Here is a 13,607-nt window from a genome sequence, read left to right as displayed (position 1 = left end):
GGGGTTTGTTTGTTCTCTGATGAAGTTTCCTTGAAAAGCCACTTCGTCTTGGCCAGTTTAAGGGAGAGAGGTTTTGCCCCGGCAGGAAGCCAGGGGGCTCGGTCAGAGGTCTGATGCCGTCTGAGGCCACCTGAGGGCCAATGGGAGCCAGGCCGCCTGGAATGAAATGCATAACGCTGGGTGACACTACGGGACAACCCGGCTCACACGGGTCTGCTTGCCTTTCTTTGGTCTGCACATCTGTCAGGAAAGAAGGGCGAGGGCAGTGGGAGGAGGGAGCCGAGGACGCGGCCACCAGCTGGCAGCGCTCAGGGCTGCCCAAGGTTTTCCACGTGCACGGACCCTCTCCGACCCCGCTTGCCTCCCTTCCCTAGGAGGATCGCACTCGTTTCAACGGAACCCTTGACGGCGGCGGATTCAGCAGATGGCGGTGGTACCCGGTGCCGGCTGGACACAGCCTGCAGTGAGGAAGAGCAGCCACTAGGGAGCAGCATGGGCGCCAGCCGGCTCCATCACACTGCCGGTTGCTAAGCAACCGTGACGCACAGGGCTCCTTTTCACCCTCTCGCAGGCCTCTCAGGTTATTTCTGGCAAAACAGACTGTTGCACAAGCAGGAATCCCAGAGCTGCCTCCCTCGTTTAAGCCAGGAGGATCTACAACCGTCCAGGGGCCCCAAATCCAACACCACGTTGATGTCTAGGGAACCGGGCTGTTTGTTGTCCCCATGGCCATCAAACACACTGCTTTCCCGAATGGCCGGGGCAGGGGTGCCTGGCCTCTCCCCACCCCACCCTTTCTGCGCAGGCCAGGATTCAAGGCAAGTGACCTGGAGCAGGGCCTTCTCTGCCACACTGGAGGGGACTAGAGAAGGTGACGGTGAGGCCCAGCTCAGACCTCTTGGTGTCCGATTGGCCCCCTCCGCCCCAGTTTTGATGACCCTGAGAATGTAATTCTTCCAATTCATCCGGTTCCAACTGGCTAAGTGTGCCCAGAGAAACCAGAGATGGAGCCAAGAACGTGAGGCGAACACAAGACAAGAAGTGTGGCTGTAATGAGCTCAAAGCCGTGACGTCTGGTCTGGGTGAAGCCTGGTCAACATCCCAGGAGCCGTGAGGGGCCAGCCGCCCTGGCTATGGCGACAGGTGTGGGTCCAAGTCGATATTGGGGTCCTCAGGAGCCCCCCGGATCTCACTGGAGCCCAGGGTGCGATCACCCGGGTGGGGAGGTCTGGGCAGTTCACACGGGCATGTGCAGCTCGTTATACTCATCCCGGCCATCCTCGTCAAAGTTCGGCTCCGCATCTTCTGAGTCCAGCTGCAAGGGGAGCACAAGACTGGGAGGGAGAGGCGGGCAGGCAGGCAGGCGGCCCACACACCTCCCAGCCCAGCACCCCCTCTGGCCCTCCCAGTGGTCTTACAGGTCTGGGTTCAATGTCACATTCCCTTCTGGCCTAAACTTTAGGCCCCCCTGCCTCGGCTCCTTTAATCATGATTTAAAAACCCCAACAAACTCACTCACGGTCATTCGCTCAATTCCGACTCATAGTAACCCTATAGGGCAGGGTAGAACTGTCCCTGTGAGTTTCTGAGACTCTAACTCTTTCCAGAAGTAGAAAGACTCCACTTTCTCCCACAGAGCAGCTGATGGTTTTGAACTGCTGACCTTGCATTGGTCAGCAGCCCAATGCATAACCACCACTCCACCAGGGATAGTGACCGTCAGTCAGTTGACTCGTGGTGAGCCATACAGATCAGAGTAGAACCTCAGCCCCATTAGGTTGTCAACAGTGTGGATTCAAACTGCCAACCTTTTAGTTAGTCGCTAAGTGCTTAACCTTTTACCCCAGCCAGGGACTCCTGACCAGACCAGCTAGCACCTATTAAGTGCTTTCCTCGTCTAAGTGGCTGTGTTGAAAATAGATGTCCCAGCTGACAAAAACAGCTCGTGCCTGGCTGGGTGCTCTTGCTCAGAGCATGACCTGTACTGCTGTCCAAGGCAGCCTTGTGCCTACTCTGCATGATGCACTGTGCTAACAGCTTTGCCCGGCTGTTTAGTCCTGTGCAATGCAACGTATGATGAGCCCCGTCTACAGATAGGGCAGTTAAGATTTCAGAAGTGTGCCTTGCCTAAGGTCACCCCCCTAACAGACAGCTCAGTAGAGACTGAACCGGGGCCTCTCTGGTCCCAGCACTCCCCGCCCAGCCCTCTGGGCCTTACCGCCTGCAGTTCCCGGTCCTGGAAGAGCCGGGGCAGGAGGCAGCGCCGCAGAGGCACAGTGAGCAGCAGCAGGAAGGGGAAGGCCAGGGAGGCTGCCGTGGACTTGACCACCCAGAGCAGCGCGATGCAGCCCAGCTGGATACAGGTGAACAAGTGCATCCGCCACGTCTTCACCTGCGGTGAGTGCGGGCCTGGCTGTCAGCACCCACACCTCCACTGCTCCTGCAGCCTGGACGCCCGTCTCCCACCTCAGTGCCCACACCCCACCTTGGTCACGTAGGGCTGCTCGGGGTGGTGCTTCGCGGGCATGAGGATGAGCAGCAGGCGCTGAGACAGCTGGATCCCAGACAGAGACGTCACCCCCATGTACAGAAAGATCCCAAAGAGCACAGCCAGGGGGATCCGGCGCAACACAGCCCCCATGACAATGGACAGGCCTGTGGGATAATAGAGGGGGTGGGTCACAAACCTGCCTGAGCCCCCAGCCCGGCCTTCATCCCCCCAAATCAGATGAAGTGGACACAGGGAGTGTCAGGGGTCAGGTCTGGGGTCAGGGCAACGGGGATGGCATCTATCTGGAGAGTTTGGTAACACATTGTCAATCCTGGGAGAGGATGAAGGTCCCAGGGGTCTCGGGGGCTTGGCCTGAGTGGGTTTAGGTCACTGGAATCCCCAATAGGGGGCCTATGGGGAGTGGGCTTCAGGACCCCGAGGTCCCTGCGGCAGGCCTGGGGCCCAGGCTCACCCACGAGGCAGGCAATGAGCACACCAGTGACCCGCTGCTCCCGAACCTCCTGGATCTGGGGCTTGTCGCCAGGAGCGATGGCAGTCCGCATCACCGTCAGGGCGTTGACATGGGTGACGGAGCGGACAGTGGCGGCCGTGAGCCAGGGCAGCCCAAAGAGCCCACAGAGCCCGCCCAGGGAGCCGATGAGAAGTAGGTCCAGGTGGAAGCCAGAGCCTTTGAGCAGCCTCCGTGCCTTCTGGCTGACAATGAGCCTGGAGAGAGGCCAAGGAATGGGGGGTGGGCAAGGCAGGGGTGGGGGCGCGAACAATCAGAGAAGAGTGCACACTACCACCCCCACCCTGACTCCTCCAGACCCGCCAGCTTCCTCTCCATGCCCCCAATGTCAGACTCAAGTTCCCTCATTTAAGCACCTGTGAGCCCAAGCCTCACACTGAAGATTTGAAAGGCACGAGGCTGCTGCCCTGTGGGATGGGCGGGTGGGCTCTCAGCGTCCCAAGGGCTAGGAAGGGGCCCTTCCCATGGTGGAGGTGGCAGACCGATCTCATCACAGGAAACCCCTGCTTCCCACACACACGGGCCTTCAACTCCTGGCTGAGCACACCCTGCCCACCCCAGCCAGCTCCAGACACAGGTGCCCTGCCTCCGGGCCTCCCTCAACCCCAGGGCCCTGCCCTCACGCCGTGATCTGCGTTTCCATGAAGATCAGGATGAGGACCAGGAGGGCTGGGACAGCGGCTGCCACCATCATCCAGGGCGGGAAAGGGCGAGCGCTGCCCAGGGGTGGGATGAACCACGTGCGCTTGTGGGGAGAGGTCACCGAGAGGCCAGTGGGCACTGTCAGCTTCTGCAGAGCCGGAGGGCAGACGGTTCAAGGACACAGGGACACCCCACCCCCTGCAGCTGCTCCCAACAAGCACCCAACCCTGCCGCCCCCACCGCTGGCACTGCCAGGAATATGGAAGGGAACAGTCCCAGAGGAGCTTTGCCTGCCGGAAGCCACTGTCCCTCCCAGGCCAGCAAGGGACAGGAAAGGAAGCACAGTTGATCCTCATTCCTGCCCCCGATGTCACAGTTTCAAATTCATTTGCTTGATAAAGGTTCCACGCAGAGCCAGAAATGACACTCAAGGCCCATGGTTCTCGGACATGGGTGCAGCGATGGACGATGTGAGTCGCCCAACCCACAAGGCTGGTTGCACACATGCATGCCCCGAGCATCCCCTGGGGACCAAGCACACGGACAGACCCTGCCGGCTTTCTGAGCCCCCTTCTCCTGCACTCTTAGGAGCACACAGAAGGAGCTTCTGAACCTCCACCCCCACCCACCTTGGTGACCTCCACTCCAAGAGGCCCACGCAGGTGGCCACCATGACCCCAACGGGCCCATGTCCTGACCACCCTCCCCCCAAGGACTCCAGAGTGGGGCCCAGCGGCAGGACTCTGAGCTCACTCACCTGTGTGTAGGTGTCTGTGATGGAGTAGTCGACCAGGACCATCACCAGGATGGAGATGGGGATGCCGAAGTCCCCAATGATGCGGCGGGCCTGGGGCGTGGAGGTGGGGGATGAGGGCAGTCAAGACACAGCCCTGCGTCTAATTACCCCAGCCCTCCTACCATCTGATCTGGCACCAGAAGCCCCCAGCCTGCCCTTAAAGCACCTCTCAGATGCCAACCCTGGCAGGAGCAGCCAGGCCTCTGGATGGGTCCCTGAGGGGTGGCAGGGGACAGTCCCTCCTGGCCCCCGAAGCCACACACCTTCCCGCCCAGGAAGCGGCTGTTCCTGAACTTGCGCAGGAAGAAGGCGATGAGGAAGGTCCCCAGCATGAGGATGAGGGACAGCAGGGCCGTGTTGGGCTGGTTCCTAGGGCCCGGGGGCCCCTCGGTGGGAGGCAAGGCACTCCCGTTCAGGTCCAGGGTGGTCGCAAGCACCCCTTCCAGGGCCCCCTCCAGGGGGTAGAAGGGCAACAGTGGATGCTCAGTAAACACCTGGGTGGCAACAAGGATGCCCCGTGGCTTACCTGGGCAGGTGACCCTGACTTCAGCAGTGTTGGTACACCTGTGAGGGAGAGGGCCAGGCCCCGCAGCCACCAGAAGAGGCCACAATGACACAGACCTGCTGCTATGTCACAGGCACACGCAAACATGCATGCACAGCCTCCATGAAAGATAACCCAAGCCCACCTGTCCCTTGCCAACCGGGGACCCCTCCACCTGGTTCCTAAGCTCTGCCTGGTCCCCTGAATTCAGGATGCCACCCCCTCACTCAGATCTAAACCAGTTCTCGCCCCCAACTCCCTTGGCACACCCAGCAGAGCCCCTCCTACGCTCTCCTGCCCACGCTCTCCCTACCCATCACCACCACCCTGGCCCGCCCCGCCCCACCCTGACGCCCACCTTGTAGAGCTTGTGAAAGGTCTCGTAGATGAAGATGAGGGAGATGAGGAAGGCAAAAATCTCCTGCGTGAAGGGCGAGATGTAGCGCACCAGGAAGCTGCCCTCAGCAGCCACCAGGGCCAGAACGAAGACCACCAGCCAGAGGCCAACCCACACGCGGCTGGTGAGGTACTCCAGGTCCTGGGCTCGGCAGAACTGGAAGCAGGAGGGGGGTATTACATGGCTGGTGTGCACTGGACACTGCCCTCACCGGACAGGGGGTTAGGGGGAGGAACATCAAGGGGAGCCAGGGCAGGTGGGCCTGGGGAGCTAACAGGGGCTGTCACCTTAAAAAAAGCTTCTTCAAAGACGAGCAGGGGCCCAGAGAAGCCCACCACAAGCAGCGGCTGGGCTCCCAGGAGCGAAAAGATAACGCCAAGCACAGCCGTGGACACAATCAGCTCGGATACGCCCATCAGCCCCTCCGTCTTCTCCCCTGACCGGAAGAGGCGGGCGGTGACTGGGGCAGAAGCCTCCATAGCCCAGAGGGTGGTAGAGAAGTCCCCGCACCTCACCCCGCCACTTCCAACCCTCCCAGACCCCTACCAACAGCCTTTTGTAGCCACACACACACCCCAGCAATTGCTGTGATACCCCAACCCTGTAGCTCCCTACATGACCACACCTCACCCATCCGTGCCCAAAGGTGGTCACCGGTCATCCTGAGCCAGAACCCTGCAGGTGGGGGACACTGGCCCCTTCCCTCTCCCAGCCCCTCCTCCCCACGCCGCATAACAAAACCCCAAAGCTGATCAAATGGCCCCAAGGTGACCGCCGGCTCCCTCACCTAGCAGCCCCCCAAAGGTGATGGCGGGGCTGAGGGCAGCAAAGTAGATGAAGAGGACGGCAGCCACGCACTGGGAGTGCAGGGCGTCCCGCAGGTCGCTGGGGTAGTAGGGGTACCGGCGCTTCACATCCCGCACCAGTCCCCCAAACACCGAGCCGGTGCGCAGCAGGGGGTCATCTTCAGGGATCCCCTCGGGGCCCCCCAACTCCACAGACAGCTCTGGAGGACGAATAAGGGACTGCTGGAACACAGACCACAGGCCTCTTCCTTGGAGGCCCAGCCCGGGGATGGGTGGAGACACTGGGTTGGGGATCTGAAGGTTTCAATACAAAGTGTTCCACCCCCCAACCCCACCCCAGCGTGGGGACTCCCGGGAGGCTGGGCCGACCTTTCCCAGGCGCCGCCCCGCCGCCCGGCTTGCTCGGCTCGGCCTTGGTCTGCTCCCGCTCCCGCCGCTTGCGCAGCAGTTCCCGCTGGAAGGCGGCCACCGAGCGCAGCAGGTCCCGGCCCTCCACCTCGGACGGGGGGATGACGATGCTCCCGTCCAGGAACTCGCTGATGGCGCTCAGGAGGTCCTGCCGGTCGTCCGCCTGGTAAGCGGCTTCATGGAACACCTGCGGGCGGGAGGGGGCGGGGCCACTTCTGGTTGGGGGTGCCGGGCTCCACAGGGCAGCAGGCAGGGTAGAAGCACCGCCGGGCCAATAGTCACATCCCAACTCACTGCTGTGCAATCAGTGCCAGCTCACAGCGACACCCCAGGCCAGGGTAACACTGCCCGAGTGGGATTCTGAGATCGCAACTCTTCTGGGAGCAGAAAGTCCCTTCTCTCCTCCCACAGAGCTGCTGGTGGTTTCGACTGGTGAATGAATGATCGCCTGGGAACCCCCACCCCCACCCCACCCCCCAGGTTAGAGGCTGGTCCTGTCCGAGCCCAGAGGAATCACACGCAGGCCTCTCCTGCCCCAACTGAAGCTTGGGGCCCGGCCTCTGCCCTGCACCTATCACACCCCTCTCCTTCCCCGCTCTCCCTCAATAAGCACCCCCATCACTGGCCCCCCCAAAGAACTGACTCCACCCAGAGGGGCCCCAACCCGCCCTGCTTCCATGGGCACCCCTGTGGCCAATGGGACACTTACGGAACAGGGCAGGTGGGATGGGGGTGGGGGGACAAGCCCGAGGGCCCACCTTATCGGACATGAGGGTGGCAATGGAACGCCCCAGCTCGTGGTAATCGGTGCTGGTGTGGCGGGGCCCCAGCAGGATGAAGAGGAAGCGGACCGGCACCGGAACCTCCAGCACGGACTCCAACAGCACAGCTTCGCTCAGCCGCACAAAGGCCGCCGCCGGCTGCTCCAAGAAGGGCACGCTGCCTGGAGGCAGAGGAAGGCGCCGGGCTGGGCAGGGGGCCTCCTCTGAGGGCAGGCTGGGCCACCCTGCACAGTTGGGCAGGTTGGGCCCTGCACAAAGCAGCCGCCATGGAAAGAGTAGCTATGGGTCTGTGGATGACAGAACGACCGATCTACCGACAGCTAGAAAACAGTTCAGGATCTTAAGAAATTGGGGGGGTGGGGGGGTGTCTCTCTAATTCTCGCCAAGGAGCTCAGTTGGTGGACTAGCAGTAGTCCGAGGGGACCGGAGACTGGATGAGAAGAGGGAACGGGGCAGGAGGGGCTGCGGCGAAAGTGGCTTATGAGGAAGAGCAGGGTGAGGTGGGGGTGAAGAGGCAGCCCCAGGCCCATGCTCAAGACCAGCAGGCCCCAAGGGGGCCCTGTCCCACACACCTACCCGCCCACCCTGCTCACCCACAAGCACCACGGTGGCCTCAGCGTCTTCCGGGATCTTCTCCAGCAGCTTCAGGCTTTTCCCCCGGTGACTGTCTCCGCCGGGCATGTGCAGGGGCTTCTGAGGACGCAGGACTGGAATAGGGCTGGGACCCAGACTGGAGGCCATGGCAGGGCCTCCCACCCCCCACTGCAGTCCTGGACTCTGCCGTCCAGCCCCTGGGCCTGGGCCCTGCTTCCTCCCTCCCAGGTGGGGGCCCCCCCATCAGGAAGGGCCGCCCCGGGACCTAGCCACCATGCTAAGCCTCCTGCTGTTGGGCAGAGGGCACTCCTGGGGTTACAGCAGCGGCAGCAGCAGCCTAACAAATCTTCTGCTTCCCCAGGGCATTGAGCACTCGGGCTCCTGGGGGCCCCTGCCCGAGAGTCACAGGCTTAGCCTAGTGCCAGGTGGCCACCACCCTGGCCTGCCCAGTAAAGCCATCAGTCACCTCCACTGAAGCTGGATGCCCCATCAGTCCCCAGGCCAGGTCAGAGCCAAGCCACTGACCTCCTTGGCATCGGGGTCATGAGGCCAGAGTGGGGCAGGCTCCCCAAGGTCATCGGCCATGGTGGGCACCGCACTGTCAGGGCCATGGCTGGGGGTCGGGTGGTGGTTCCCCAGGACAGAGTTCATGCTGGAACTCGACGGGTTTCGGGGAAAGAAGCCACTGTCCTTGTCATCGTTCGGATGGCTGGTGAGAGCGGGAGGTGGGTCAGTGTCAGGCGGAGGTCAAGGAGGGGTGAAAAACAGAGTCAGCTTAAGGTGACTACCAGGGAAGTGTGTTCCTGGAGGCAGCAGAGCCCAACCCCCACCCCCACCCCACCCCACCCCACCCCCAGCCTGGCCTGGCTCTATCCAGCACCTGTGTTTCAGCAGCAAGGTGCGGAGGATGCTGGCCCTGTCCTCTGGCCGGATCTGGTCGGACACGATCATGGTCTCCACCACCAGGTGCGCGATGCCTGGCAGGGTGGTCTGCTCCAGGTCCAGGAGGGCCGCGCCTGGGCAGTCCAGGGAGGCAGGAGCACATCAGGGAGAAAAAGGCCACCCATCCACTACCCTGCTCCCCCACGTGTAAGAGGGCAGGTAGGCAGGCAGGGGGCAGGGGCTGAGGGAGCAGAGAACCTAGGTCAGGGCAACCACAGGGCACTCGCCGCAGGCCAGGGAGGGAGGCCAAGATGAAAGGGTGAGCATGGGCACTGGCTCATCTGTCAGCTATTGGGCACCTCCTGGGTGGGACAACACAGCTGTGCCCCCCGCCCCCACAAGAGCCTGCGGGCCGCTGGAGCGTCTGAACCCCATCTCCAAGATGGCCGGAACTCACAGGGCCAAGGCCCCCATGGGAGCCACAGGAAGGGGCTGTGGGTCCCTACCATGGGCAATGGTCCTCCGGAGCTCCAGAAGGCTACGGAAGGAGAGGGAGGCAACATGGGGCTTGCCCCAGCGCTCTGTCTCCTCCTCCACATCTTCCTCGAACTTGATCCAGCGGGCAGTCTCCCGCCAGTGGGGCTCCTGGCCTCGGTCTATCATCAGCTCATTCAGCTCCACAAACACCTGGGGTGGGCGCCAGGGGTCAGGCCTGAGCTCTCCCAGCAGGGCCGGTGCAGGGGGAGGAGTTGGGGGTTGGGGGTGTCCAGGGTAGACAGGCGAGACAGGGTCCTGTACCTCGTGCGGCCTCCGATCCAGCTTCTTCTTCTTCTTCTTCCTGCGCAGCATGGGGGCCAGGCCACCGGGACTGCCCCTCCCACTCTGGGTCCGAGATGGCTTCTTCACCAGGTGTCGCCGCACGCCAGGGTTGTCCTCCAGCCGGTGACCTAGGGAGGAGGTCAGCTGGGCAGGCCCGCAGGTCAAGCTCCGGGCCTCAGGGTCATGGCCCAGCCAGCCCAGGCCTCATTCTGCCCACAGGAGCCCTCGGTTCAACCAGGGCATGTCACACAAGTGACTGAGACCCAGAGGGGGAAAGGTCAGTCCAAAAACATGCAGTAAGCCACCGGCCAGACACAATAAAAAAGCCAGACCCTCGAGGCTCAGCCCTACACTGTGGCGTCCCCATCTGCCCTCCTCCACCACTGCCCCTGTGACCTGTTTCTGCACCTTTGTCTCTACCCCACAGGTACACAACCAAGCACACTCCGGCAAAGCTGCATCCCCTGACTCCACCCTATCCCGCCCCCAACCTCTCCCAGGCCAGCAGCAGCAGGACAGGACAGTTGGTACTCACAGGCTGGTCCCCCTGCCATGGGGCTCAGTTGGCCCCTGATGGACTCCCAAAGGTCATAGTCCTCAAAGTCCAGCGCAAACATCTCTAAGTCCCCTGAGGCCAGTGAGTCACGAGGGCTGGGGTCTGGGGCCGTCCCCAGGCCCTGACCCACAGTGTCCCCGGGCCCAGGGCTTAGAGTCCCATTGGGCTCGGTGACATCCTCCTGGGGGCTCATCATCCCCTGCTCCCTCCCAGAGCACCAGTTCTCCAAGAGCCAGCAGCCTGGACAGGACTGGGCAAGGTCCCACCAGAACTAGAGGTGGCCAGACCGCCCAACCTGGACTCGCCAGGGCCCAAAGCCTTCTCCCTCCTGCTGCCAGCCCCCACCCTAGCTCTGTAAACACGCCTTCCCCCGGGCCCCCACCCCCACCCCACCCCACAGCTACTGCTGCTGCCATCGGATTGTTCCTGTCGCTGTCCTCAGGCCCTGGCAACTTTCCATGACGTATTGAGCTCCGAGCCCTCCCCCGTCACCCACACACTGGTTCCGAGGAGGGGAGGAGGGCGGGGTCGGCGATGCCCCTGGCCTGGGCACAACGCCCCATGGGTGATGACAGGTGGCCCAGAAGCCAGGGCGCTGATAGGACAGAAAGAATGTGTGGCCATCACACCAGGCCCCGCCGAGGGTGGAGGGACAGATGGGGGCCTGGACACTGACCGGGCCTGGCCTAGTGGCTCCGAGCCCAGGGGGCAGGCTTGTAAGGGATTAAAAGAGCTGAGGGGTGTTGCCCTCCAGGAGTCTTAGGGGGAGGGGACAAAAGATGTCTCCAAATGTCACGTGATGAGGGAACAGCTGTAGTCTGGGGGTGACTCAGAGGACAAATTCAGGGCCAAAGGGCCAAGGTGTCAAGAAGGGAAATTTCAGCTCTGAAACCCGGGAGACAGCTTGGTGAGGCAGTGAGTTCCCATCGCTGGCCACATTCCAGCAGACAGGAATGCTGCAGGGAGCACTCAGCCCTGGGTGGCGGCTGGCACAGAGCCTCTCCAAGGTCCAGGGCAGACGAGGGGCTAGGGAGCCTGTGGGCTCTCACTCACTTTTCATGTCATCCAGGTCTGCAGAGCCAAGCATCTGAGCCTCAGCCTCGTCCGTGGGTACCTGCTGCTCAGGGCCACCCAGGTTGCCCAGAGCACTGCCTGGGCACAGCCGCTCCCGCAGGTCATAGCTGGCCGAGGGGCTCCAGGGTCGGCTCTTCTCCCCAGCAGCAACTCGAGAGGCCCGGACTCTGGGGCTGGGAGAGCTGAGGAGCAAATACGGCCTTACAGGGAGATGGCCCAGGGCAGGTTAGGAAAAGGCCAGATCCCTAACTCTCCCCAGCTCAGGTGGGGCCTGGAGTGGCCCTCTGGGCACAGAGGCAGACAGAAAGGGACCAATGAATGGCCTTCCTCTCTGTCCTTCGCGCACCCTCCTCTCCTCTCTCTGCCCCTGGACCCCTCTCCAGGAGAGCTCTCTCCCTCTCTTCACTCCCCTCCCACTTCCTCTGCCTTCCTGCCTCCTCTCTTCTCTGGGAGATGGAGGTCAGGAGCTTCGGACCTGACTGCTCTGGGCTGGGTCCCGCTGAAATCGGGCGAGGCCGGTACCTGACCAAGTGCTGGGGGCTCTTGTTGGCACACGGGCCCACTGAGGGCAGGGGTCTGGAGGAGGCAGGTCGCCCCAGGAAGCCAGGGCTGTCATCTTCGTCGCTTCCGATGGAGAACTGTGGATACACACAAGGCTGCTTGGGCCCCTGCCCCAACTGTGCTCAGGCCTCCCCGGCTCCCTGCACCCCTGCCTGAGCAGCCCTTCCCCCTCTGGGGGCAGCACCTACCTTGGCTTTCTGAGGGGATGCCGTCGAGGGTGGGGGCTCTGAAGGTTCCGCTTCAGACTCTCCTTCCTCCTCCTCCTCCCCCTCCTCTTCCTCTTCCTCCTCCTCCTCTGCCCCACCTCCCCGCTCCTCCTGGATGGGAGGGGTACCCTCGGAGGGCGGGGCAGAGGTTTTCTCCTTCTTCCTCTTCCTCCTGGTGTGCCGGGCAGAGGTGGGGGGCGGTCGCCAAAGCTTGTGGGGTGGAGGCAGGCGCGCTGAGAGCGGATGGTGGGTGTGGTGGGATGTATGCCGGTGAACTAGAGGTGCAGGAGAGCAGGTTGGGGCACTGCCGCAGACCAGGCCCCTTGCCACCCTAGGGGCACACACCTAATCCTAGCTCAAGGCCTCAAACAAGTGCACCCTAGTCCTTCCTCCAGGGCCAGGCTCCTCCCAACACCCAAATCCATGGGCCTGCCACTGGGAAGGCCTGGTTGAGTAGGGGACAGGGGCGAAGGAGGGGGCCGCGAAGGGGGGCTGTGGGGTTGGGAGGGCATGACCCATCAAGGGAGGGGAGGGCAAGGTCAGAGGATGGGGGGAAGTGGGATGGGGGGCAGAGACAGGGAGTGGGGCTGGCCGTGAGGCAGAGCCAAGGGGAAGGGGAAGGTCAGGAGGCAGGCAATCAGGCTCGTGTGTCCCTACATCTCCCCTGTGTCTGGGCCCTGCTCCCCCTGCAGCGGACAGGCGATGGGGGAGTGAGGCAGGATGACCGCACAAAGTCCAGCCCAGCGCCAGCACAGGACAGGCACTTGGTGGCCAAGCTTTGGTGGGTGGTGATGGTGGCGATGAAGGTGATGGTGGCGATGAAGGTGATAGTGGTGGTGGGGGGGCCGGCTGCCTTAGGGGACCCAGGCTACCCACACTCAAAGTCCCGCTCGCTGTAGCTGCGGCTGGGCTTCTCTGAGTCCCAGGCCGGGGGCTTGCTGATGAGGTCCCCAAACCTGCTCACAGCCAAGGTCTTGCCCAAGTCATCGTCCTCCTCCTGTGAGTCTGGACCCAGAGGGGGCTCCTCTAAGGGCACCCGGACCTGCAGGCCCAAACAGCCTCTCCTAAGGCCCGGTTCCCCAGGAACCCCACCGGAACCCCACGCGTACACTAAGCCCTGGTTGTGAGCGTAGGGGCTAGCGGCTCCATCCTCCGCAGCCCCTTCTCATAACTACACGCGGGAGGTAGGGGGGGCAGAGCAGCCAGCACCCCAGAACCCACCCTTGCAGGCTCCCAGGAATTGGGAGGAGAGGAGGCAGCAGACCCGGAAAAGGCCCAAAGAGCCCCCTCCTCTTCCACCCTCCTTGGGCAGGCCAGAGGACACCCCTCCCCTCCATGGGGGTCCCTCCCCCTCATCTTCCCTGGCTCCCACGCGTCCATCACCTGGGGCAGGGGGGAGGCGCCCCCGGGCGGCGGGATCACTCCGTTGGCCATTGCCGGGCGGTGGCTGGGTAGGCTCTCGCTCACTCGGGGACCCGTGACCCGGGTGAGGACAAGGGGGCGCTGCGGGGGCCTAGCGG

At 62.9% G+C, this 13,607-nt stretch overlaps 1 protein-coding gene across 5 annotated transcripts; it reads right to left on the bottom strand.

The window, feature by feature from the left end:
• Positions 1 to 1,030: 1,030 nt before the first annotated feature.
• Positions 1,031 to 13,601, bottom strand: SLC4A3 (solute carrier family 4 member 3). 5 transcript variants are annotated; one of them, XM_004701632.2, is made up of 22 exons: positions 13,471 to 13,601; positions 12,964 to 13,129; positions 12,070 to 12,362; positions 11,843 to 11,958; positions 11,300 to 11,502; positions 9,670 to 9,818; positions 9,378 to 9,558; positions 8,870 to 9,005; positions 8,515 to 8,698; positions 7,989 to 8,088; positions 7,372 to 7,556; positions 6,575 to 6,800; positions 6,187 to 6,405; positions 5,687 to 5,835; positions 5,361 to 5,555; positions 4,722 to 4,952; positions 4,420 to 4,509; positions 3,644 to 3,810; positions 2,964 to 3,217; positions 2,486 to 2,655; positions 2,219 to 2,392; positions 1,031 to 1,315 (listed from the first exon to the last, which is right to left on the bottom strand). In XM_004701632.2, the coding sequence occupies exons 1-22, from the start codon at positions 13,519 to 13,521 to the stop codon at positions 1,238 to 1,240; spliced, it is 3,717 nt and encodes a 1,238-aa protein (XP_004701689.1). In that variant the 5' UTR covers positions 13,522 to 13,601; the 3' UTR covers positions 1,031 to 1,237. The 5 variants fall into 5 exon arrangements, with proteins under 5 accessions (XP_004701689.1, XP_045150756.1, XP_045150729.1 ...); XM_045294794.1 differs by lacking the exon at positions 1,031 to 1,315 and having other exon boundaries at positions 1,638 to 2,392; XM_045294802.1 differs by lacking the exons at positions 1,031 to 1,315; positions 4,722 to 4,952 and having other exon boundaries at positions 1,638 to 2,392.
• Between the last annotated feature and the right edge of the window lie 6 nt (positions 13,602 to 13,607).

The sequence above is a fragment of the Echinops telfairi genome, unplaced genomic scaffold (assembly GCF_000313985.2).
Source record: "Echinops telfairi isolate 266 unplaced genomic scaffold, ASM31398v2 ScPeMD7_3;HRSCAF=10, whole genome shotgun sequence".
Classification (NCBI taxonomy): Eukaryota; Metazoa; Chordata; class Mammalia; order Afrosoricida; family Tenrecidae; genus Echinops; species Echinops telfairi.
This window is presented reverse-complemented; position numbering and strand designations above follow the sequence as displayed.

Excerpts from the sequence above, each read along its gene's own strand:
- SLC4A3 (XM_045294794.1), bottom strand. The coding sequence starts at position 13,521 with ATGGCCAACGGAGTGATCCCGCCGCCCGGGGGCGCCTCCCCCCTGCCC. Across the intron at positions 8,089-8,514 it reads ATGACCCCGATGCCAAGGAG|AAGCCCCTGCACATGCCCGG; the intron begins GTCAGTGGCTTG and ends CTGCGTCCTCAG. Across the intron at positions 4,510-4,721 it reads GCCGCTTCCTGGGCGGGAAG|GCCCGCCGCATCATTGGGGA; the intron begins GTGTGTGGCTTC and ends TCCACGCCCCAG.